Source organism: Haliotis cracherodii, unplaced genomic scaffold (assembly GCF_022045235.1).
Source record: "Haliotis cracherodii isolate W230 unplaced genomic scaffold, xgHalCrac1.p SCAF_1, whole genome shotgun sequence".
Classification (NCBI taxonomy): domain Eukaryota; kingdom Metazoa; phylum Mollusca; class Gastropoda; order Lepetellida; family Haliotidae; genus Haliotis; species Haliotis cracherodii.
In genome coordinates, this window is record NW_027266264.1 from 77,796,030 (window position 1) to 77,819,710 (window position 23,681).

General features: G+C 38.5%; 1 protein-coding gene across 2 annotated transcripts in view; it reads left to right on the forward strand.

Moving 5' to 3' along the window:
• Window positions 1–23,681, forward strand: part of LOC139477665 (multiple C2 and transmembrane domain-containing protein 1-like) — a 197,354-nt gene that overhangs the window by 34,010 nt on the left and 139,663 nt on the right. For both annotated transcript variants that reach the window (XM_071260369.1, XM_071260300.1), the window contains exon 2: window positions 6,622–7,070. In XM_071260369.1, the coding sequence (XP_071116470.1) occupies window positions 6,622–7,070 (449 nt within the window). The remainder of the gene's footprint in view (window positions 1–6,621; window positions 7,071–23,681) is intronic.

The window sequence follows — 23,681 nt, forward strand, 5'->3', positions numbered from 1 at the left end:
TGCCTCTCAGATATACACATGCAGCCTTCATTACTTGTGGCAGGGTACAAGAGATTTATTCCCCCACTGAGAAATTTATTACCCTCCAAGGTGGGATGCACAGTATTTTATCAAGATCACATGGACCAATCAGATCTCATCATTCTGACATGGAGGTATGAGAAGGGGTTTTACACATCCCGCGTTAGTTTTTATATGACGAGTTGGAGGTGAGTGGTATAAAACCTAACGCGGAACTCATAAAACCTCATGTATCCCTCATGATCTTGCTACAACTAATTTATCAAACTGAGATGTTTTTTTGATTGAGCTGAAGTTAACTTGTGCTATGCCTAAAGACTTTCATTGATTTGGAAAAAGCATGCGGCTTTCTGCATTAAGGCAGGGTATAAGAGATTTATTCACCCACTGAGAAATTTATTTTCCATCCACGGCGGGATACTTAGTATTTTATCAAGATCACATGAACCAATCAGATCTCATCGTTCTGACATGGAGGTGTGATAATGTTATTTGTGGTAGTAGCAGGAGGAAATATGTATATGGAAGTATGCATGTATCTCAGATTCCAGGTCAGAATAGGTCCTCATCTCCCAATGCTTGTCTCTCTGTGGGGATTTCTGGTCAGAATAGGTTCCTAGTACCCAATACTTGTCTCCCTATTTTAATTCCAGGTCAGAACAGGTCTCCAGTACCCATTGCTTGTCTCCCTGTGGGGATTCCAGGTCAAAATAGGTCCCCAGTACCCATTGCCTGTCTCCCTGTAGGGATTCCAGGTCAGAATAGGTCCCCAGTACCCATTGCTTGTCTTCCTGTAGGGATTCCTGGTCAGAGTAGGTCCCCAGTACCTATCGCTTGTCTCCCTGAGGTATGATGTCATAGTGGCACACTGGTTGACCACCATTCACTGTACACAGCTGTGCTCCTTTAAGGCCCTTGCCTTGCACACAACCAGTCATGTCATATTGGCGGGGGATATGAGTATTTCATTTCTATAATGTTGTATTTAGGACACACTTTTAATTCTATGGTTTTGCTGATCAATTTGCTTGCATTTGTCAAATAAAAAATATGTGTGTGTAGCTCAATATTTTGCTGGCCTGATATTGTTTGGGTTGGTTGTTTAGGCAAACATATATGCCAATACTGTTTAAGTTGCAGGATGATTCCTACATTAAAAATAGGAAGTTTTTGTATATACTTTGGGGGAGGTTTTCTCTTTTTTAGGTTGTTTGCTGTGGCCAGAGACAAAATAAAACACATTGACAAATTGTTATTTAGAAAGTTAAAAGTTATGTTCATGTTGAACTATTTTTAAAGTTACAACAAAACAATATTTTGTAAAATTCTAATGTTGTATTTATTTCATGACTGTGATTCAAGTCAATCAAATCTGTAAACCAATAAATAAATAAATAAAGATTCGCCTTACAAACTGATTCTCTCAGAAAAACAACTTGGTGATGGGTACAAAATGTGATGATAGTGGTGATAAAATGTGATGATGGCAGTGATATAATGTTGTGATAGGGAAATCATCATAACTGAGAGGGACAGCGTTGGCTGTGTGGGAATCAATGGGTAAGGTATGGGGGTCCCTTTAAGCATGAAGCTTTGTTCGAAATATGCCTCTGTTCACCCAGCAGTGAATGGGTACCCGGTAGGATGATATGGTAATGTGACAGTTTAGGCAGGCAGCTTAGATTTTACACTCTCCCGGCCACTGAGAATGAAATTTGAGTGCCTCTTGATCCATGGACAGGGATAATAAAGTAGTGTTTAGAGCATGTTTTATGGTCCGGTTCAGGCACATTATGAATATACACATATTTATTTGCCCCCGACCTAAAAGGCCAAGGTGACTAGTTATTCCAATGAATTCCATCTGTCCTTCCGTCATTCTGAAGACATTTTTGTGTGAGACTTATAACTTGGAAACTCTCTCTCTCTCTCTCTCTCTCTTTCTGTCTGTCTCTCTGTCACATGCACACATTTACATGCACACACATGCACATTCACATATGCACACACACAGGATCATAAAAATATTCTGCCTTTAAGAGGTGTAAGTACTGGTATATGAGAAGAAATACATTACTGGGATTAGACATGGCCTGTTTGCATACAGAGACACTTGTCATCACTACTGGGGCACTGGCTAGTGGATACTTGCTGGAGTACACTCACCAAGATGGGTTTAGTACGGAGAAAACTATTGTATCGGTGGAAGAGGCGTAATTCAGCAAGTAAACATTCAGGTTTGTTAACTAAACTTAGAAGCGATGCATACTGATATAGCAGAATACATGTACTGCTGCATTCAATAAACTTGTTCCATGTCAATAATAAGTGGCTGATAGAGAGTATCAGATACAAATCAACAATAAAAGTCACAGTGTAGATAGTATCAGGTACCCACTACCATGTCTCTCTCAATGTTGTCTCTCTCCATCCAGCCTTCATGCATCCTGACCTCGGCTTCTGCCTGTGTTTGGTTCAACAATATGCCTTCAGTGTCTATTGACCGAAAGGATACAGTTACTGCAATTTAAATTGAAAAACAGATGTGTGACCATGTGGCAGTACATGAACAGAAATGACAAGCTCAGATGAATATGACATACAGATACTCTAGTTCCAGTATCCACTCATACACCAAAAGAATCCCACACCATCACATAGTATGCTGCAGCAGGTGCTTGCCATTGAACAACAACTGGACTACTCCTTTTACTGTATGGTGTCAATAATTCAGTCATAGTCTGGTGGCATCCCTGTCATTCTACCATAAACTGTAGTGCTGACATCACATCACGATGAGAGGCAAACGGGTTACCTTTGGTGAGACATAATCCTTTGTATTTCTGCCATTTATCTCCATACTCCACATGAAAACATGGCTTAATTACTCTTCATATTAATACATATCATATTAATAATATATGTTATGTATTTTTAGTGTTGCTTATTAATGTTATGTGGGTCATAAATATTTATGTATAAATCCGATGCAAGGATATTCATGAAGTATGAAAATGGACATATTGGCAACTATGCAAAAAAAATGGTACCTTTCTCGGTAAGACTGACCGATTGATTTTGCAGTGGGAACCTTTTGTTGGCATTAATTCCTGGGAGGAGCTGTAACGGAAGCACCAGACCATGGTATAAGCTTCCAACTCCAGCACAGGGACGGTGACAGGTCAACAATATATGGCTGATAAGTTGGTGAAGGCTGTGGGGCGATGTATTTGTTAAATGTCCTTCAAGTCATATTTTTACCAACATTTAAGATAGCTTTTAAGATAGCTGGGAGTTTATGTCTAAGGAGTTCAGTTTGACGTGGGTCATGGAAGCTATTCCTGAAAGGATTATTCAGATGTTGAACAGCTTTGATGAGATAGTAATTTTGCATAAATCAGCTGAACAATGTAGAACTGGTTTACCATTACACTTTAAAGAATCTAGATATCTGATTGGCCAGTTGCTGTCTTGTAGACCCCATACAAGTTGCCTGGCCAGCCAGTAACGATATCATCATGGGTGTGCCCTCATCAAGGAGAATAAGCAGATGTTCAACATTTATTTCGATAGAACTGAAAAACAGCAAATTGAGATATGACAATATGCCAGTAAAATAAGTCTTCCTGTAATGGCTGTGTTATTGATGTGATAAACCAAGGTGATAAACTTGGTGTCACAATCCGATAGACATGCAAATGAGTACTTTCAAGTTCCATATCTTGATGTGATGCCTTCTGTCTCAATATTGACTAAGGTTCCCAATACGCAATGATGAAGCTTTCCCTAAGTGTCTGGGTTTCTGTGGACAAATCCATTCAGCACTTTTTGATAAATTGGGCAGTTTACTCAAACATTGTATTCCTATGCGGTTGCTAATGCTACATCATTCAGAGAAATGACTTCTTTAGATCCTTTGTTTTAGGAATAACATTATATAGTAATGAGATTATTACCCTTGTATGTTTCTGCATCATCTATAGTCAGTATTAGGAATAAAAACATGTATTATACTCGCCAAATGCTCCCATGATACAATTTTTATTCCCAATATATGATATACACGATTCTAGTGTTAGAAACTGGCACTAGTCCTGTAGTCCTTGCCAAACTGCCCAATAGTTAATGTATCACAAGGACTAGTGCAAATTTGCCATTTTTAAGGGTTTTGCTATATGTTATCATTATAACTGTTATAAGGACTATTGAACTGAAAATGTTAGTTTCTACCGCTGGATTTGGAAACACACTCACCTAATAACCGCTCTGTATTGTTCCATTTCACTTCATACCGTTTAACATTGCTGTTATATACTTGTATAGTTTTGAGTTGATACATGATCTCACAGTATGATACTTGCAGCTTAATGTAAGAGTGGTGGTGCTCCAAACCTTTAGTGAGTCGGTGCTCCCCGAGAGTTGTCACAATGTAACAACAGCGGGTCATTGTTTGGAGGGAGGGAATCTTGAATATAGTGCAACAAATGTTGTTATGTAAATTAGTCCGAGAATTTATTCTGCATTAACATGCACATTTAATTACACAATTAAATGTGTAATTATCAAGACTAAGTATTAGATCAAGTTTTGGATCTATTTGATGGTTGTCTTTAAATAGCTGCTTTAATCCTGTTAAATAGTGCATCTTGCGTTGCACATTAGTATTGAGTAAACTAGGAACTAGATTCAGGCTAATTGGCAGTCTCAGCAAATTGTATTCTAGTTGTTCAAACAGCACTTTTATTCTCTAATAACTCACATTGTTTGGCATAGATCAACTGATGGATAATTATTTGTTTGATAAGACAATGTCTCACTTCTACACATGGTACAAGCTACAAAAACATACTATAATCATAGCTACGGCGACATCTACATCTACATCTACATCTACACAAACACTCACACTCACACTCACACTCACACTCACACTCACACTCACACTCACACCCATCACCACACCCATCACCACACCTACTCCTACACAATCACCCAATGCCACACACACGCACCACAAATGTCAGTTTCAAATCAACAGAAAATGAAACCCAACAGAGTTGTCTCCCTTGATGTGCCATGTACTGCCATGCTGCCACAACAAAGCTGTTTGATACTGAATCAATGCACAGACCGTTGCCTATGGAAAACAAGTAGTAACAGACTTCTGAAATGGATTTTATATACTGAATTTTAATTGAAAATCCTATTAGTATGTTACATTCCCATTAAACTTTGATTTCTCTTTGATTTCTCTTTTCCAGTAGGATGAAACCTTTGTTGACTTTGTTTACAGATTCTGTCAACTCCGTATGCCGAATGCAAAGTTATGTGTTCATTAAGAGATGTGCATACAAAAAGTTAAACTGCAGGGCTGAGACGACAAGCTTAACTCTTGCTGCACCCCTGACATGTTCATATTTAGCTATGTTTAAAGTATCTTCAGCAATGTTATTGTTTCTCCATATACTGCTCGCATTCTGTTTGAGTCTGCAAAACAAAAAGTCTACATGTACAGGCTTTGCTTACCATGGTTGGAAACACTCTTTGAACCAGATAATCCTTCCATCACACATGAAATCAACTAATCATGGATGATCGATCCCAAATGAATAATGTATGTTCTGAGCCATTGGCGAAACCGCAATCATCAAAGTAGGACACACAATACATAATTATTAGTTTCAGTTTGATTATTCATAATATTACTCAGTCATTTTTTAGAAATAAAAGTATAGAAAGAGGTATAAAATGTCCCCCTACAAAGTGACCTCAATGATGTCAGTCTATTGTTCTCGTGACATGATGATATCAACCTGTGTCAGGATCGGTGTCCTATTGTATAATGCTCAACAGTGTCCCGACATGATGTCACATGGATTCAACTGACCAATAGCCTTTCAGAATCCATAACATGTAACCCTATTATGGTTAATATCAACTTTTATTGTTATTTTGTGCTTGTTGCCAGAGTATTCTGCATGCACTGGTTGATTATTTGTCCTTTCAATGTTAGGGACCACCTCCGTGGTTCAGTGGATTGAGTGACTACCTGGACAGTGGCAGGTCGGTGGTTTGATCCCCTGGCTACATCATACAAAACAATGTTAAAAGATTGCACTTGTTGTTACCCTGCCGGTGCTTGGAATTAAGGGGCTAAAACATGGACAGATTGGCTTAGAAACAGTATGCTGTGTCTGAGGGGTGTCCATGATAAACTGGGGCATGGGATCTCAGGGGTAGCACTATAGAACCAGCATCCATCTGAACTAGCATGTCAGTCAATATGTAAGTGAAATAATCTTGAGTGCCATGTTCTATTTCACCTTAGCTAAAATACCAAGCGGGCCAGTGTCATTGCCTCATGGTTAAAGCTTTTGCTTATCACACCGGAGGTTTCTATTCCCCAACCTGAGCACAATGTCTGAAGCCTATATTTCTGGTGTCTTCATGATATTGCTGGAATATTTCTAAGAGTGGCATAAAACCCAAATCACTCACACACTCAAAATGCCAGACTGTCTTCTGTCTGTCAATATAACAATTTCTTATTCAGTTGTAAACTTTGATATGGTTTATTCAGTGTTTTGATCCATCTTTCAGGCCCTAAAAAAGAAAAAGGTCGTAAGTATCAAAGTGCGACCGATGTCCGCACAGATGCTGGCAGCACCACCCCACCATCACCTCCACCAATGATGAGCCGGAGAAGACGCTTGTGGAGTAGTTTTCGGAATAAGGCTCGGCGACTTCGGGGTAAGACGAAAGAAAGGCCAAGTTCAGCAGAGTTTAATCGCTTGTCAGCCAGCCAGCCAAACATCGCATCCAATGGGTCAGCCATCAAGGGGGATGAGTTTGATGCTTATTTTGAGTCCTCGAAAGCAAGACATAGAGAATCATCGAAAGAGAGAAGTATGAGTGACCCAACCTTGACCCCTCAAACCAGTACAAGGTCAGTCCGCGTCATCCACTCAGATCATGGTATGGGTGATGAAGCAGAAGTGGATTCTGGGATAGCCGTCATAGAACAAATGTCCACAACACCAACAACAACAGTAAGTGTTTTTTTCTATGGTGGTGGATATTAACAAAAATTAATAGTTGATTACAAGGACTGCACCAACATGTACTAACTTCCTATTATTTGCCACCAGTTGTGTTTGGTTGGCATCAGTATTGTTCATGGTCTTCTTTCAACCTGCTGAACACATGTGTCTGGTAATCTTGTGACCTGAGTTAATTTTCTGGCGCAATGTTTTTTTAGATTTGAAAAACAACAACTTTTGCAGTGATTGTGTAGGCGTGGCACTGGGTCCATATTCAATTTTGCAGATATGTACAATATGAAATATCCATTATCGTTATGTAAATCTAATTGAAAAGCCAACAGTGTTGAATGTGTCCAAGATTGTGTTTTGAGTTAAAGAAACTCAACAAATTTAGACACATTTAATTGAACATTTCTGATTTTAGTTAACAGTTTTACTGAAATTGTAAGCTAAAAAAATATTATTTAATATCTTATCAACATAATGATTAGTGAATTGCACATGTACAGTTACACATAAAGTCACCCTTTGAATACAGAAAATACATTTTGAAAATTACATCACAACATGGAGGTGAGGTATGCCCGCGACAACATAAAAGGGGCATAACTCTGCTATGCTTCATTGTAGTCTTTTGTAACTGTGTCATGGTGAGAAGTCACTATTGATCATGACAATTGATTTTATTTTTTTTGTACACAGGTAACTGAACTGTTTCAGCAAAAACATTAATATGGTTTCTTCAAATAGTTTACCTCACCCAGACTTCATTATTCACAGGTGGTAATAATATGGCTTCCGTATTGACGATTGTGATGCAAAACAACATTCACTCTCTCCCCAATTCTTCATTTTTACCCCCGATCTTTATGATGATGCATATGTTCAGAATTCAGTTCAGTTCAGTTCACTGTTTTCAAGACCATATGACCCATGGTACATACATGGATATCATACAGTTGTATTACACTGCACACGCATCGTGGTATTGGATAACATTACATTTCCGTTCTAATTTTAAATACAATTTACATATACTTTGAAAGATGAAATTTTGAAAGTTTTTTTCAATTAATTATAAACATCATATCAAGGGAATGACATGAGAAACTATTAATTAGTGGTTTTGTGCAGGTATCGTGTTTTAACTGTGACTTCTGTGTTGTGTAAATCAGTGAGATGTTTGGGAGGACATGCTGTCGCCTCACCTGTGTGAGTTGAGAGTCGTTACATTGGCTCAGGTGACAGGTGTACAGCACATTGCAGTATTGATTCGGATGTGACCACAGGTGATAAATGAAACAAATTGTGACGCCTGTAAGTGATTGCATATGTATGTTAACCCTGATCATCAAAATGGTGAGTTTATACATAGGATAATACCTCAATGAATTGAGTCCTTTGATGTCCGAGAACAGTACAGCATGGATGGTTGTGAAATATTGATGCTGTTTGCCAATCACCTCTTCAATGATATTGATTGCTATGACATGAACAATTTGAAGGTTGAAAAATTTAAAAGTGACAAATTCAAGGACATTTGTTCAATTATATTGAGAGCTAAAGCAGTATTTACAGTTTCTCTGACTGTGATTCCCTGGTTTGTGAGAATGAGCATTGACCATAGATTCAGTTTCAGGACCTCAGGTCTCTGTTTGTGGTCTGTAGCTACTTATTAATTAAACAGTTTTAAGCTAGTTTTAGAGTCTCATCCCTTCTGAATGAACACTGCTTTCACTCTGTTAGTGGATCGGCAGAGAACGGACTGAGTACACTCGGCTGTTTAAACAATATAACAAGCTATTTTTTCATCATCATTTATTCACATCATGGAGACCAATGTTCAAATGAGGGTAGGGTTTGTTTTGAGAGCACAACTCAATTACCGTTCAATATTTCTTGATCAAACTCTGCAATGATACCAGCCCAGTCATGAACTGGTTGGTACCTTTTGCTATTTAGGAATTTTTGCCAGGACAACAAATTCCTTTGAATGAAAGGTCCAACAAAAACATTCTACTGTGTATGATTAAATAGATCATACCTTCTTTTGGGGTTGGGGTGATGAGTATTTAATGTTCGTTTGTTTGTTTGTATGTATCTGTCTGTATGTCACGTTATGTATAGCTTTGTATTTTTGAGATAATGTATTTGTGTTAGCAAATGATGTGAACATTAAGAATCATATTTATCTATGGGATTATATTAAGAAACTTAGGTTTCAATATGTGCACAAATGTGACATTTCATTAAAAACTATTGTATTTTCCTCTTGCCAGATGGATAATGTCAGCATGATTTTATGAGCTGCCATGTTACTTGTCAGGGAAAATCAATGTTTGTGATCATGGTGATATTATTTTGTATCAAGTGTCTGCTGGAACATTTCAGATAGGCTCGCTTGCCAAGATGGTAAGATTTACTCGTCTCGTAAAAGGAAAGGTAAAATATACTTCAATGATATTTTAAACTCTTTCAATCAGGTTGATGGTTTTATCAGAGTTATTCCCCTTGAACTGGTTCCACCAATATTATCCAATTCATATATTTATCATGGAGTTTTTCCTTATTCAGTCTTTGTGGTCAGGTTATTCAGTTCAACAGCCATTCATGACCTGTAATTCTACTATGCATTTGGAAATTACTTGATTCTGATAGGTCTAATAGAGGTATCAAATCACTGTGACCACCTCTGATTGAAACAGCAGATTTCAGGATATATTTCTGTGTTCTTGGTTCCATATTCAATTTATCACAATTAAATCTACAGGTAACCTAGGTCTTCATTTAAGATCATTTTTATCTCCTAAATATAACTTAAGTATCTGCACAAGATGTCTTTACATTATCATCTGTCCCATAATTGTCTTGATCTTATTTCATTCTTTTGTATTTCCTAAGTATCATTTACTGAATCCCGTCTCTCTCTGTCTGTGAGATTACTCACTCTCCAGTGTCCCGAGGTGTGCAAGTTGTAGGATTGCAACATACCACAGGGTGATGTGCCCACCATGTTTCCTTCCTCTGATCGGCATGTGACCGTCAGAGGGGAAGTCATCCTTGATTACCCACCGGACCATATTGTCCATTTCATGTGGATGGTACACCCTGGACCCTTTCACCTTCAGGATCTTCATGGGCTTTTAGAATGATGCATTTCTTTATGAGGTCACAAACAATAAATACATGATAATGAACACAATAAACATGTACATCAACACATTTATGTAAACATCATTGTTATCAAATCTGTTGATGCACACACTCCTTGAAGGTCCTATCATTCTATAATAATATCAAATACATCTATGTCTATATTCAAAATTTGTTTTTAAAAAATATGTAGACAGGAGAAATTTGCTCTAAAATGCCCAAAATTGCTCTAATTTTGCATATTTCTTTCATTTATATTTCCGAAAAATTTGTTCATAGTAGAGCCCTCACTGTCAAATAGTGACTATTATTGCTCTAATTTCGCGCATTTCTCTCCAACTTTGACCCTTTTTTTTTCTATTTACATTTGTCTCCACGTCATTTGACATGTTATTATCAATAACTATGCCTAATTTTGTTCTTATTATTTTTATGAATAACACTTGTAGAAATGTTTTGTGTTCACGCGAACAAGTGACGCTGTCTCAGGTAGTCACCTGTACTTGTATCGGGGACCAGTCCCGAGTAAACGTTACGTCCTCTACTGTTATATTACAGTGAGTGTGGAAGTATACATATGTTTTAAACATATTTATTTCACAACTTGCGAACTGGATTGGTAAACAAGCAAAAGCTTATTTGAATACCGCTCCAGAATTAGAATACAATATAATATGACAAAAGTACAGTCAAGGAATACAATTATATACATGTTCTTATTATAGAAACTACGTTGAAACTACGTTGTCGGCGCTGTCAGGTCTCATTTTTAGTAGTAATAGTGTACTGCAATATACGGCAAGGAATAGTATTATAAATTTAAGATGCTATGTAAAATCACAAAACCTATTGGATAGCTGAATGTAGTCTTGTACTGATTTAAGAATTTCTAAGTTTATTTTTGACGTCCTTTCAGGATTACCTAATAGAATTGAATTTAGATCATATCCCTTAACATAATAGTACATATTCTGTCTTAAATCATTGTAATTTGGGCATATGAGAAAGAAGTGAAGTGCATCTTCAGTGTGATGGCCACAGCTACATGCGGGGTTATCTGATAAATATCGTGCGACCCGGTCTGCATTAAGATCACTGCATCCAAGTCGAAGGCGGGACAAAATCTGGACCCATAATTTAGATCAAAACTTATCATATTTTTTTAAGTCCTCTTTATATGTTTTTTGAAAGTACTCAATGTATCTGCATCTATATATTCGTCTGATAGCGAATTCCAAATTTGGACAGTATCAGGAATAAATGATTTAGCATAATTTACCGTTTTACAGTTAACAGTTTGCAAATTAGAACTATTTCTCAAATTGAACCTATTCGTTTCTGAGACTTTTTGAGGAATAATATCAGAAAGACAGTCCGGTACTAAATTATTTACCATTTTATAAAAGTACTTAGTTTCGACATGTATCGTCGTTCTTCTAGTGTTGTCAGGTTAGTTTCCTTATATAGTTTACTGTGACTGGTGCCACGGACGCCTCCGCAAATAGTTCGTAGTGCATCTAGGTTTAATTTTTCAAGCAATGATGCTTGCTCCTTTGTACAATTATCCCAAATGTGACAACAAAAATCAAAGATTTGCAAGATAAAGGATTTATACATTGTTTCTAAGGTGATTCATCAGTTTTCTTAGCAAGGTGGTGTAAGGTTTGGTTTTTCAACGATAGCTTGGTCCGTAAAATATTTGTTACGCACACTCGCAATGTCTTCATTTTCATCATATATCTCGTCTTGATACTTTATCGGAGGGAATCTGTTGACATTGTTTCTGTTCTTAAGCAAAAACAAATTACCAAACGCCACCAAATCTTTTCTCCGTATACATTATTAATTCTGTTTTCAATTTTGGCTACATATTGCTTTTTAGCAATACGAACAGTTGAAACAACCCTATTCCTAATATGCCTAAAGTTAGCCCAATCGATAGCTCCATTACGTTTTTTAGCGAGTTTATGAATGCGATTGCGTTTTCTTATAAGTTTGCGTATTTCATTATTAATCCAAGGTGGATCATCAGGTCTTATTGTTACAGTTTTGTTTGGAATTCGTTTATTACATATATCCATAACAGAGCAAGTGAAAGATTTAGCCATATTATCAACATCATCAGTATCGAAAAAATCCCACTTAATATTAACTAAATCATTTACAATCCCATCTCTATCAGCTTGATCGTAGTTATAGATTTTCCTTTTATAGTTACTTGAATTGGGAATATTCTCTTTAATGATGACATATACTGGACAATGGTCACTACAAATAGGATCTAAAACACCAGATTAAAACACCAGTATACATATAGGTGAGAACTTCCACTGTTTTACTGAGCAAGATGGCAAACAAGCCAATAATTTACTAGTTTTGTGCCAACCAGATGTCATTAGTATCCCACTTTCCCCTTAGTCAACATCACCAATCAAGAGGGGAGGCACGGTTGGCCCAGTCGTTTAAGGCGCCGCGTTTCGCTGTGCAGAGTTGCGTCCCTTCGGACGCGCCAGAAACCTGAAACCTCACTTCGGGCTTTCCTCCCACATTAAGCTGGCACGCCTTTATATAACTGTAAAACTGTTAAAAGGGGCGTTAAACCAAACTCACTCACTCACTCACCAATCAAGACTAGACCTCCTCCGTGGTGTAGTAGATAGAGCGTCTGCCCAAAGAGAAGAAAGTCAGTGGTTCAATCCCTAGTTATGTCATACCAAGAGATGTTAAAAGATGGTTTCTTGTTGTTACCTTGCCTGGCATTGTTTTCATTTATAAAGTCAGTGCCAATCTACCCTGATATGTATCTTCTAAACAGGTTATTAATCTCATACACTCAGTTAAGATGATTTCCATTGAATTACCATTTGGAAATGATATTTATGCCAAAATATATTGATTTCTTGTTTGTCCAAACAGAGGCCTTAAGCTTCATTGTCCTAACTTGCTTTTGGTGGTGATTGTTTTATGAGGTTTAAATAGAAATCAAGACCACTTGGGACAGAAACAGAAACATCCCTCTAATCTATCAAGGTTCTAAGCTAGACAATATGTATAAGGCTTCCCTCTATTCATGTGTAAGACCACCTCTATGGTCTAGTGAATAGAGAGCATCTTCCAGAAAGGCGGAAGGTCGGTGGTTTAATCCCAGGTCACATCATACCAAAAGATGTTAGAAGATAGTACTTGTTGTTACCATGTTACCCGGCGTTAAGGGGATAAACGGAGGACTGGTCGTCTTGGAGTCCATAAGCTATGTCTGAGCGTGGTATCCATGTTAGAACTGCAGCATGTCGCAATACAAGTGCAGTAATCTTGAACGCGACATTAAAACCCATTTCACATCACAAATCAAGACTATCACAGAGCTTGCCTCTCCCATCATAGAGCTTGGCTCATTAATTCCTTGATGTTTCCACTGGAGATTAACTGGAAAACATTTTCAGCCCTGAAAGCTATCCTGTGATCAGAGAAAGATTACATTCAAATTAACCCTTCAGTACCTATGAGACACACATGATGAGGAAGTGCAACACTTTTACATACTGGTGACACATGGAACATACCAGCCCACTGATGGAGTTACAGTCCGTATCAGCAGTGAGGTGATAAGTACAGCATCTCAAGACAGTCATCTTGTATTATATATGCACTTGTCTTAGAGGCAATACAAGACAGTCATCTTGTATTATATATATGCACTTGTCTCAGAGGCAATATCCTTCTGTGTGACCGCTGAAGATTCATGACAAGCAGACACTCACGTTAGCATCATGTTTTTGTCATTTAACACACGATCAGTCAGAAGGTGGTCTGAACTCTGATTACCGTGAGTTTCCATTGGATGAGTGTAGATATTAATTGTGAAGGAGATCATAGATTTGGTTAAACTGACTGGCTGATATTTTTCATCTCACTCTTTGTGTTGTCTTCAAGAGCTTGGATGCTGCAGTAATATAGATTTTTTTCTCCACCTTTACTCTAAGAACTGGTTCCAATCATTGTAATTCTGTCTGTGTAATATGACTATTTCAATAGTTATAACTTTGTTAATAGGGTGACCTTGTCATAGTGCACATGGTGCAGTTGAATGCTGTCACTTAGTGAGTTGTGATGGGAGAGACGCAAGATTGTGTGAGGAGACGCAGTAGCCATAGATTCAGGACTCTCATTGATCGGAGAGGTTCGCTGTAGAGGAACGTAGGGCAGCGCTCCAGTACTCTCTCTCTCTTTCTGGTTCTCATCATTCATCGTAGTTGGGCCAGCTTTTCTTCTCATGGCCACTACTGAAGACCTGATGAATGAAATTTTGCTTCGTCCTATCAGTCGAGTTAAGAAACGACTCCAGGATGTCGACCAACAGAGTGTGGCATCAACAGACAGTGATGACTCTTCCTTCTGGGAGCAACTTTGTGGGGTGGCAGATGGACAGGTGGGTGTCATTTCTTTCAGTTTTTGGGGTGGCAGATGGACAGGTAGGTGTCAATTACTTCAGTTTTGGGGGTGGCAGTGAAACAGGTGGGCGTCATTTGTTTAAATTTGGGGGACGGCAGACGGACAGGTGGCATCATTTTATTCAGTTTTAGGGGTAGCTGGCAGTCAGGTGGGTGCAATTTCCTTCAGTTTTGGGGATTGCAGATGGACAGGTGGGTGTCATTGCGATCCACTTTGGGGGTAGCAGGCTGACAGATGGATGTCATTTCTTTCAGTTTGGGGGACATTGCAGACAGTGATGTCAGTTCCTCCTGTTCATGAAGGTGGCAGATGGATAGGTGGGCGTCATTTTTTCTTTCTCTTCCTGAGGGTAGCAAACATGCAGGTGTTTCTGCTCTTAAGACTGTATACGACAATAGTAACCCAGGCATACTAAGGGATGTCAAATTTAAAAAAAGTTTCATTAATCCATGATTGAATATTATGGGAACGGTGAGCAAGTCATTATCACCAGTTCTGAATGTTCTTTTCACAAGTGAAAGGTAAGTGAATATTGAAAATTATGATCCAAATGATTTTTTTCAAATCTTCATTGTCACTAACATAACTGTTGTACAAACAAACATGTATTCCTCTCGGAAGTTAAAACACCAGCATATCCCAGAACAAAATGGATTCCTGTTGAATCCTGTGTTTCTTCGCCATGGGATGAGTACATAAAAGTAAATCACATCACTCTGACCCCATTTGGGGAAACAAATGGCTGGGGATAGATTCCTTGCAGTGTTAAATAATCTACACGTCTGACAAGGAAGCCTCCGAGGGCAGGATGGACTAGGTTGTTTGTGCAAAATAAAACCATTCATCATGCTTATAAAGCCAAAGTTCCCAGATGTATATTCTCCTGATTCTCCTGATCCTGAGACAAGGCTACCTGCCCCTGGAAGGGACTCAGAGTTGTCAACCCAGTGAAACCCACTAGATTTGGTTTCACATTATACGAGGTTTGCGAGGCATCAAGTGGGTATTGTCTCGGTTTTGAAGTCTAGACGGGCTCTGCTCCATGTTTCGCAAGTCTGTTGGGTGAATGTGTTTGGGTAAATGCTTCGTGTGGAGAAACAACCAAGCTCGTTGTTGGCTTGCTGGCCAGGTGGGGTGTGTTGAATCAGGGACACAGGGTCCTCATGGACAATTTCTAAACATCACCAGAAATTGTCCAAGAACTAGATACTCTCAATATATAAGCCAGTGTCACGCTTTGTGTTAATCACGGTGATGTGCCAGAAGCAATAATAGTGAGTGAGTGAGTGAATTTGGTTTTACGCCGCTTTTAGCAATATTCCAGCAATATCACGGCGGGGGGCACCAGAAATGGGCTTCACACATTGTACCCATGTCGGGAATCGAACCCGGGTCTTCGGCATGACGAGCTAACACTTTAACCACTTGGCTACCCGACCACCCCAGAAGCAATAATAAGGTCAGAGGCAACCACCTCCATGTTAAGTACATGTACCAGGACAAAAAAAGCAGTACACAATTTCTTTCTTCACTTCATAGGCAACAGTTGATGTGGTTATTAAAGAGATAGATCGTCATAACAGACAGTGTCAGTCATTTAACACGTTACCAAGCAAATGTGTTCACTACACCAAAAAGATGGTTGGCATTGACTTGTCTAATCAATTGAGCAAGTACTGAAGTTAGTCAAATGGTACAAGAAGCTCTTCTTTCATCTGTTCAGTGTGTGCATTGTGAACATACTACATCAAAGTTCTTGCAAGACAAACATGGTAATCAGATCACTGTTCTCCTCACATGTTACTGGTCCTTCAAACTGTGATAGGAGTACGATTGTAGGGGATATTCCTGCTCGCCTGACTGAGCGCCATTTTCCTTTGACATTCCTGGGTGCTACGATGATCGTAAGCCTATGTTAAAGCATGGACGTTAAAATCACCTTAGCGCTAATATCCCTCAGTACAACGGCACCCTGATACTTCTAGTATTCCAGTACTCTAAGTGTGCAAGACCTGTGACCTGTATGGTGTGCAAGCCACCACTTGGACATCGTGCAGGATACAAGATAAAGCAATCTTTGTACTGGTGTTCCGATTGTGAAAAAGTCCTGTGTGTTGTTGACTGCTACATAGATGCCAATCAACAAGGAATAGGATGTAGTCCATATGTCACTTTAAGCCACAAGAAGAGTTCTTGTAAGCAGCAAGAATAATAAGAGAAACAAGAAAAAACTTAAGATACTTTATCAAAGACAAGTGCCAATGTAAAAGCTTGCACAAAGAAATTTCACAGTTTTCAATTTAATTGTTAACAATATTCGGTCCTTTAGAGGATTTGCAGTAATTCTCTATAAAAATACTGGAAAATTGACTTTGGTTATCCTATTACATACATGTATTAGGAATGAGGCATTGACATGGTCATACGTTGTAGATGTGAGTCCTGTCTTAGGCTTTGTCATGTTCTTGTCAGTCACTGAAATATATATATTTTAAATGCCATTTAGTAAGCATGCAAAATATACAGAATAATTTCATTTCAAAATATCTATAAAAGTCTTTTCAGATGATACTTTTGAAACTGCAGAAAAAGACTTACATGCCTGATGTTTTAGCAGATGTTTCGTCTGCCTAAATGATAACATTTCAACTTTTTCATGATTTTTGCTGCAATTTATCGTAAGGGTTGCATCGGTACACACAGCAGGAATGGATGCATGTAACTACTCATCAACTCTGGTACCAGGAGGATATGGTCTCCTGTCAGATGACATGTTTCCATGAATTAATTGGCCATTTGATTTGTGTCCGTACTACTATACATGTACTAATCTTAATTATTTCAATTACATGTAGCAGTTTCTTTTCACTGTTTGTAAAAAGAAAATCACATTTTTATTGCTATTTCACATGCAAAGTAACATTTGGATGTCATAAACGATTTATTAAACCAATTAGTTTTAGAAATAACATATGATGTGTTACGATTTATCTACACTTACCTCATACTTTGCAAGGATAAAAAATGAAATTCACAATTTCTAATCACAGCAATCACATTGAAGGAAGTAATCATAATGTTCTAGCAAAATTCATTTTTTTTCGTTGTTGTTTGACATTGTGATTTGATTATAAAATGACGGGGAGCCTTGTGGTTAAAGCGTTCGCTCGTCACGCCGAAGACACGGGTTCGATTCCCGACATGGGTACAATGTGTGAAACCCATTTCTGGTGTCCTCTGCCGTGATATTGCTGGAATATTGCTAAAAGTGACGTAAAACCACACTCACTCACTCACTCACTCACTCACTCACTCACTCACTCATCATTGGGGGATATCGAGGCTCAAATCTACACAGCAGTCTAAGGGTTAATGGTGGCGGAGGCACAGATTGGCTTGATTTCCGCAGGTTGGGTTAGACTCATCATGAGCAAGACACTTGCTTGCTCCAGTGTGACATGTCCAGAGGGTAAGGTTTCATATTCTTATCAACATTATCTCATGGACAATTGAGTGTAAACCCTTATAGATGATGGATGACCAGTAGACAGCACATCTTACTGTCCACACTTGAGCAGACATGTGTATGATGGTGTCTGGAGACTGATGGACTGTGTATAGCAGCTAGCAGACTGACCTCCTCGTTTCCTTCCTCCAGACACAGACCAACTGTTGACAGATGAAAAGACTGTCTTGAGTGGCAGGGCACCCCTCCAGAAGCGGTCATAGCACCATGATTATTTCAAGCCTATGTTAAAGCATGGGATTTACGATCATTGTAACGATCTCTTTGTTTTTAGACCCTTACCTGCAGATACAGGCCTAATATTTAATTCCCAAACATAATTCCTCATAGATCCTTGTTATTTTCTTATAAAACAATCAGAGTTGTGAAAAGATTGGACCTGTGAAGATCCGGGGCATAATAGGTCTTCAGCAACCCATGCTTGCCATAACAGGTGACTATGCTTGTCAGAAGAGGCGACTAATGGGATTGGATGGTCAGGCTCGCCGACTTGGTTGATGCAAGTCATCGTATTCCAATTGTGTAGATCGATGCTCATGATTTCAGTCACTGGATGGCTTGGTCCAGACTGTAAAGCTGTAATATTGTTGAGTGCAGCGTTAAATACCAAACAAACAAACCAACAAACCAAGAATGGGTTGCTGAAGACCTATTCTACCCTGGATCTAGTCAGGCTCGGCCATAATTGATCAAGACCTTCGGTTTTTGCCTACGTTCCCGAAATCGTTTTGAAGTTTTTGTAGTTGTTCAAGATATGATTATTTATTATTACATACAACGTCTTGTGTGTAAAAACTAAGTATATTGTAGGTATAAGGTCAATTTAACGTTTCATCGTAATATTTAATAGCTATAGTTAACTCCAGTGATCAGCTCAAATAGTCCCGCGATGATGGCGCCATGTCATCAAAAGTTGTGTAGTTCATTCCGAGATTGTTTCCACTAAAGTAAAAATATTTATTCTAAAATACTTACGTAAACACCTTCCTGGACATGTTATTGGGTAGATTACATCCATCCTAATGACAGCACATCGTATATTTGGTGTTTAATCGCATTCTTCTCGCTCTAACTTTTGGTGTCTTCTGCTACATGTATTTCCAGAAGTGAAGTCACATGATTATAATCTTGTTGCAAATGAGTTGCAGAAATAACAGACTCAATGTAAGTTGTAGTTTTTGATGATTCCATAGATGTATTTTACAGTTTTTTATAATAATTACCGTGCAGTAATATTGGCTCCGCCTTTGCGCATAGTAATTATTAGTAATTATTCGTTTCTTTCAAGTAGATTAAATAAGCAAAAGCTAGAATTGGTAGAAATTAATTATCTAACTGTCAAAACTGACAAATGTCAAAATAGAGTACGACTTGCAGTTAGTTCATGTTTGTATTGAAATTGTAACTGCCATAAATAATAACAACAAGAAGTAAATATTTCAATTGACTTATTATTTGTAAAAGTTTTCTTTTAAATTCATTTAACAATATCTCTTTGAAACTGACAGTTGGGATGGGACAGAAAATATCCTGATGACCACGTTACCCACCCCCAACCCGTTATAGTAGGTAATCACTGTGAGTTAACCTGAGGTACCATATCTGATAATGCCACTCAAAGAAGTCATATCTGATACTGACTGTCATTTGGTATTGATTCTGAACAGTTGATTTGGTGATGGAGATCAAGCCAGTGGGCATGTTTTTGTCTGATGACAAAATCCAGGTTGGACATATTAAACACTGTTTGTGTAGTCAGTTGTCGAGAGGAAAGATGACAGGAAGATTGGACACTTATAAGCTGCTTCCACTGTTTCTCAGTGCAGGCAATTTAGTTGCTGAATGTTGGGTAGTCTTGTGTTTGAACCAGTCATCAGCATATCCTTGATTGGTTAAGGGAAGCAATTCTCACAGCAAATGGCACCACTTTGAATCACATTGAGTTTGAATCTCCCTGTGAGAGAGACACATCTGAGTGTGTGAGTGAGTATGGTTTTACACCTCTTTTAGCAATATTCCAGCACCACGATGTGGGACACCAGAAATGGGCCTCACACATGTGGGGAATAGAACCAGGATCTGTGGCATGATGAGCAAACGCTTTAACCACTGGATTGCACATTTGATTGAATTACACAAGGACGTGTACACCGTGGATTTAACTTCCTTAAACCATTGAGTGCTTATTGGGTAGAATACAGTATTTTGGATTGCAGAAGCTGTGACATGTATATCTTGAAAAATCAAATTTAATTGGAAACTATTCATTTATCTCTGATGTAATCAATAAAATGATTCCTCTAATTTGCTATTCTAAAAAGATATCTTAAATTACTTTCCTTAACATCATCAATCAACCATTAGACCTGGGATTACAGAGATTGATTATTCTATTTCATTTGTCTGACAGGATTGCAATCTGATCCTATAAATTGGTCTTCTCCATAATGTTTTCATTGAACATACTCTTGCAAGAGGCACTCAATCATAGTGCCTATTATTTGGAGTCAGAAGTAGATGCACACTATTGAGATATTGTTTTAATAACTGCACAGCAGACTCCCATGATACCTTGTGCATATTCATGCTTGTAACTGTTTCTGTTACTGTGACAGTTCCCTTGGGACTGCAGGTTTGACAGTCCTATTCCATCCATGAGTGGGGGCGGTGGGGAGCCTTGTGGTTAAAGTGTTGGCTTGCCACGCCATGCCATAAACTGGTGCAATGTGTGAAGCCAATGTCTGGTGTTCCTTGCCATGATGTTGCTGGAATATTGCAGCAAAGAAACAAACACACTCACTCACACGAGTGTATTATAGTATCACAAACTGGTCTCAGGTCAGGATTGTGTGCTTGTCTGAAATGTCAGTGAGTTTACAGAGGTGTTAGGAATACAAGCAAAGTCAAGATTACAGCCTAATCGTGGATGATATTCATCAGTTTTAGTTTTTGTTGCATGGTGGATTTCATGCTGTGGATCAGGTTTCCGCTTGCTGCCATGTAAAAGTGTCAGTTTAAAATGTAGAGTTGAGGCCATATATAATTCAGTTGTTATCCCAGCTTCACAGCACCAGTAAGATCAGCTCATTATATTCATACCTTCAAGCCAACTTCATTTTGCAGATATTTTTAATTTCATGCGGAAAACCCCTGAGTCTGGTTATTTTGCTGTCCAGAACCCTTCTGAGTTATGTCTCCACACATCTGCTCATCTACTCAACTTAAACCACACACAGTACAGTAGGTCAGCACTCATCTGTTTTTATTTTGTGTACATGGATTTACAAAGTCTTAATTGATTCTCTTTGTTCAAACACTTATTTGCCTGTAGATCCTAAATGAAGTATTTACATCATCCTGGATTTAGAACATTAGTGTGAAATGTGGATGTAATTTATGATGCAGATGTGTGTCAGTGCATAAGTTTCATCTATACAACTGTATTTCAATTCATGGACTTACATTAGGTATCCATTTTTTTGGTGTGTTTCAAACTTATGAATGAATGAATCAGTCAAAATTCGTACTAGAAAGGTCAAAGTTTACAAATCAGCCAATCAAATTCCAATCAATTGCCATACAAGAGTAATACATGTGTAATAATAATTATTTATTTCTGGAATGGTGACAATTCTAGCAATGTCACTTGACTGTTCCTTCCTGTATGAGTTTCAGTGTTTCCTGTTGACTGCGTAGAATCTTTTACTTTCTTTATGACAAAGACTCTGGACAGTATGCAGCACTTTCTGAAAGATATATGTCTTTATATACCTTCAAGATATCATCTTCATCTCAGCCAAAACATAGTGAGTGTTTCAAGTTAAGTATTCACAAACTCAAACTGGGACTATTTTCCAACACTGACATCAACACAGTAGCCCAGGGCATGACTTTGTATTTTTGTCCAGAATGGGTTTGTTGTTTTGACAGAACTTCTTCAGCTTCAACACCAACAGCCTGGAAATCACCCATTCTAGTTTGTCTGCATCAGCCCCATCATGCCCTTTCTCCCAACATACTGGTCCCAACACACAACAGTATTGACTTCCCTTGCAGAATTTAATACTCAATCAGACATCTTTAGCACCTCGGCCATTTGAAGGAAACAACCTTTTTTATGACAGACCTTAGCACCCTGGAGAAGCTAATGCTTAAATCTAACTTAACTCTTGTGGGAGCAATTCTGAAAAGGAAATTGACAATAAATGACTTCAGCCCCAACAATGAGATCGGAGGATAGCTTTGTGCATTTATGACTGTAAGGGGTGATGATGCAGGACTACTTGGAGGATGTGATAAGAAGTGTGGGCAGTGCAAGCTAGTTAGATTTAATCTATTTTCGTAAATGCACAGCAGCGAGGGTCCATTGGGGTAAGTTGTGCAGAAGGCATCAGTGCATACATGAACATGTTTGTTGTTGTTGTTGTTTTGTTGTTTAACGCCGCATTCAGCAATATTCCAGCTATATGACGGCGGTCTGTAAATCATCAAGTCTGGACCAGACAATACAGTGATTGATATCATGAGCATCGATCCACGCTATTGGGATCGATGACATGCTTCAACCAAGTCTGTGAGCCTGACCACCCGATCCCGTTAGTCGCCTTTTACGACAAGCATAGTTACCTTTTACGGCAAGCATGGGTTGCTGAAGACCTATTCTACCCCAACATCTTCACGGGTCTGAACATGTTTGAATTGTATGAAGGCAATGCATTTGTTTGTCTGGTCCTTGTATTGAGTGTATTTACTACATGTTGACAAGATTTTGTTAATATTGGACAAGCAATAGATTTCCCCCATCAGAAGCAAGTTTAGATCAATGAATAATCACTTCTCATACAACGGGAGTTATCAGTGACCATTGTCTTTATTGTACCTGAGACCAGTGATATTACTGACAACTTATTTTGGTTTGTGGTTGCATGGTTTGACTACACCAATCTCAACCCTTCCAACTAAAGTAATGTCCCTTAACTGTTGCAAGATCTGTTAATTTTTATTTTCACTTACATGATAAATGGCTTGGACCTGTGTCAGCTTTTACCCCCACAATTGGAATTGAACTCTAATTCACTCACTCACTCACTCCACTGCAGCAATTTGAGGCTGTCTTCCATTCAAATGCAGTTCGAAGGAAATGCCTCAATATGTTGTAGGTCAGATAACCTAGCAGTTAATGTGTTTTCCTGTTCAGTACAAGAACCTGACAATATGGGATGCTCATATTTGTTGTGTTTCATTGGGCTGTCGTGCATCAGTCCCACTATACATGGCATCAACCTCACTATACATGGCATCAGCCCCACTATACATGGCATCAACCTCACTATACGTGGCATCAACCTCACTATACATGGCATCAACCTCACTAAACATGGCATCAACCCCACTATACATGGCATAAACCTCACGATACATGGCATCAACCTCACTATACATGGCATCAACCCCACTATACATGGCATCAACCTCACTATACATGG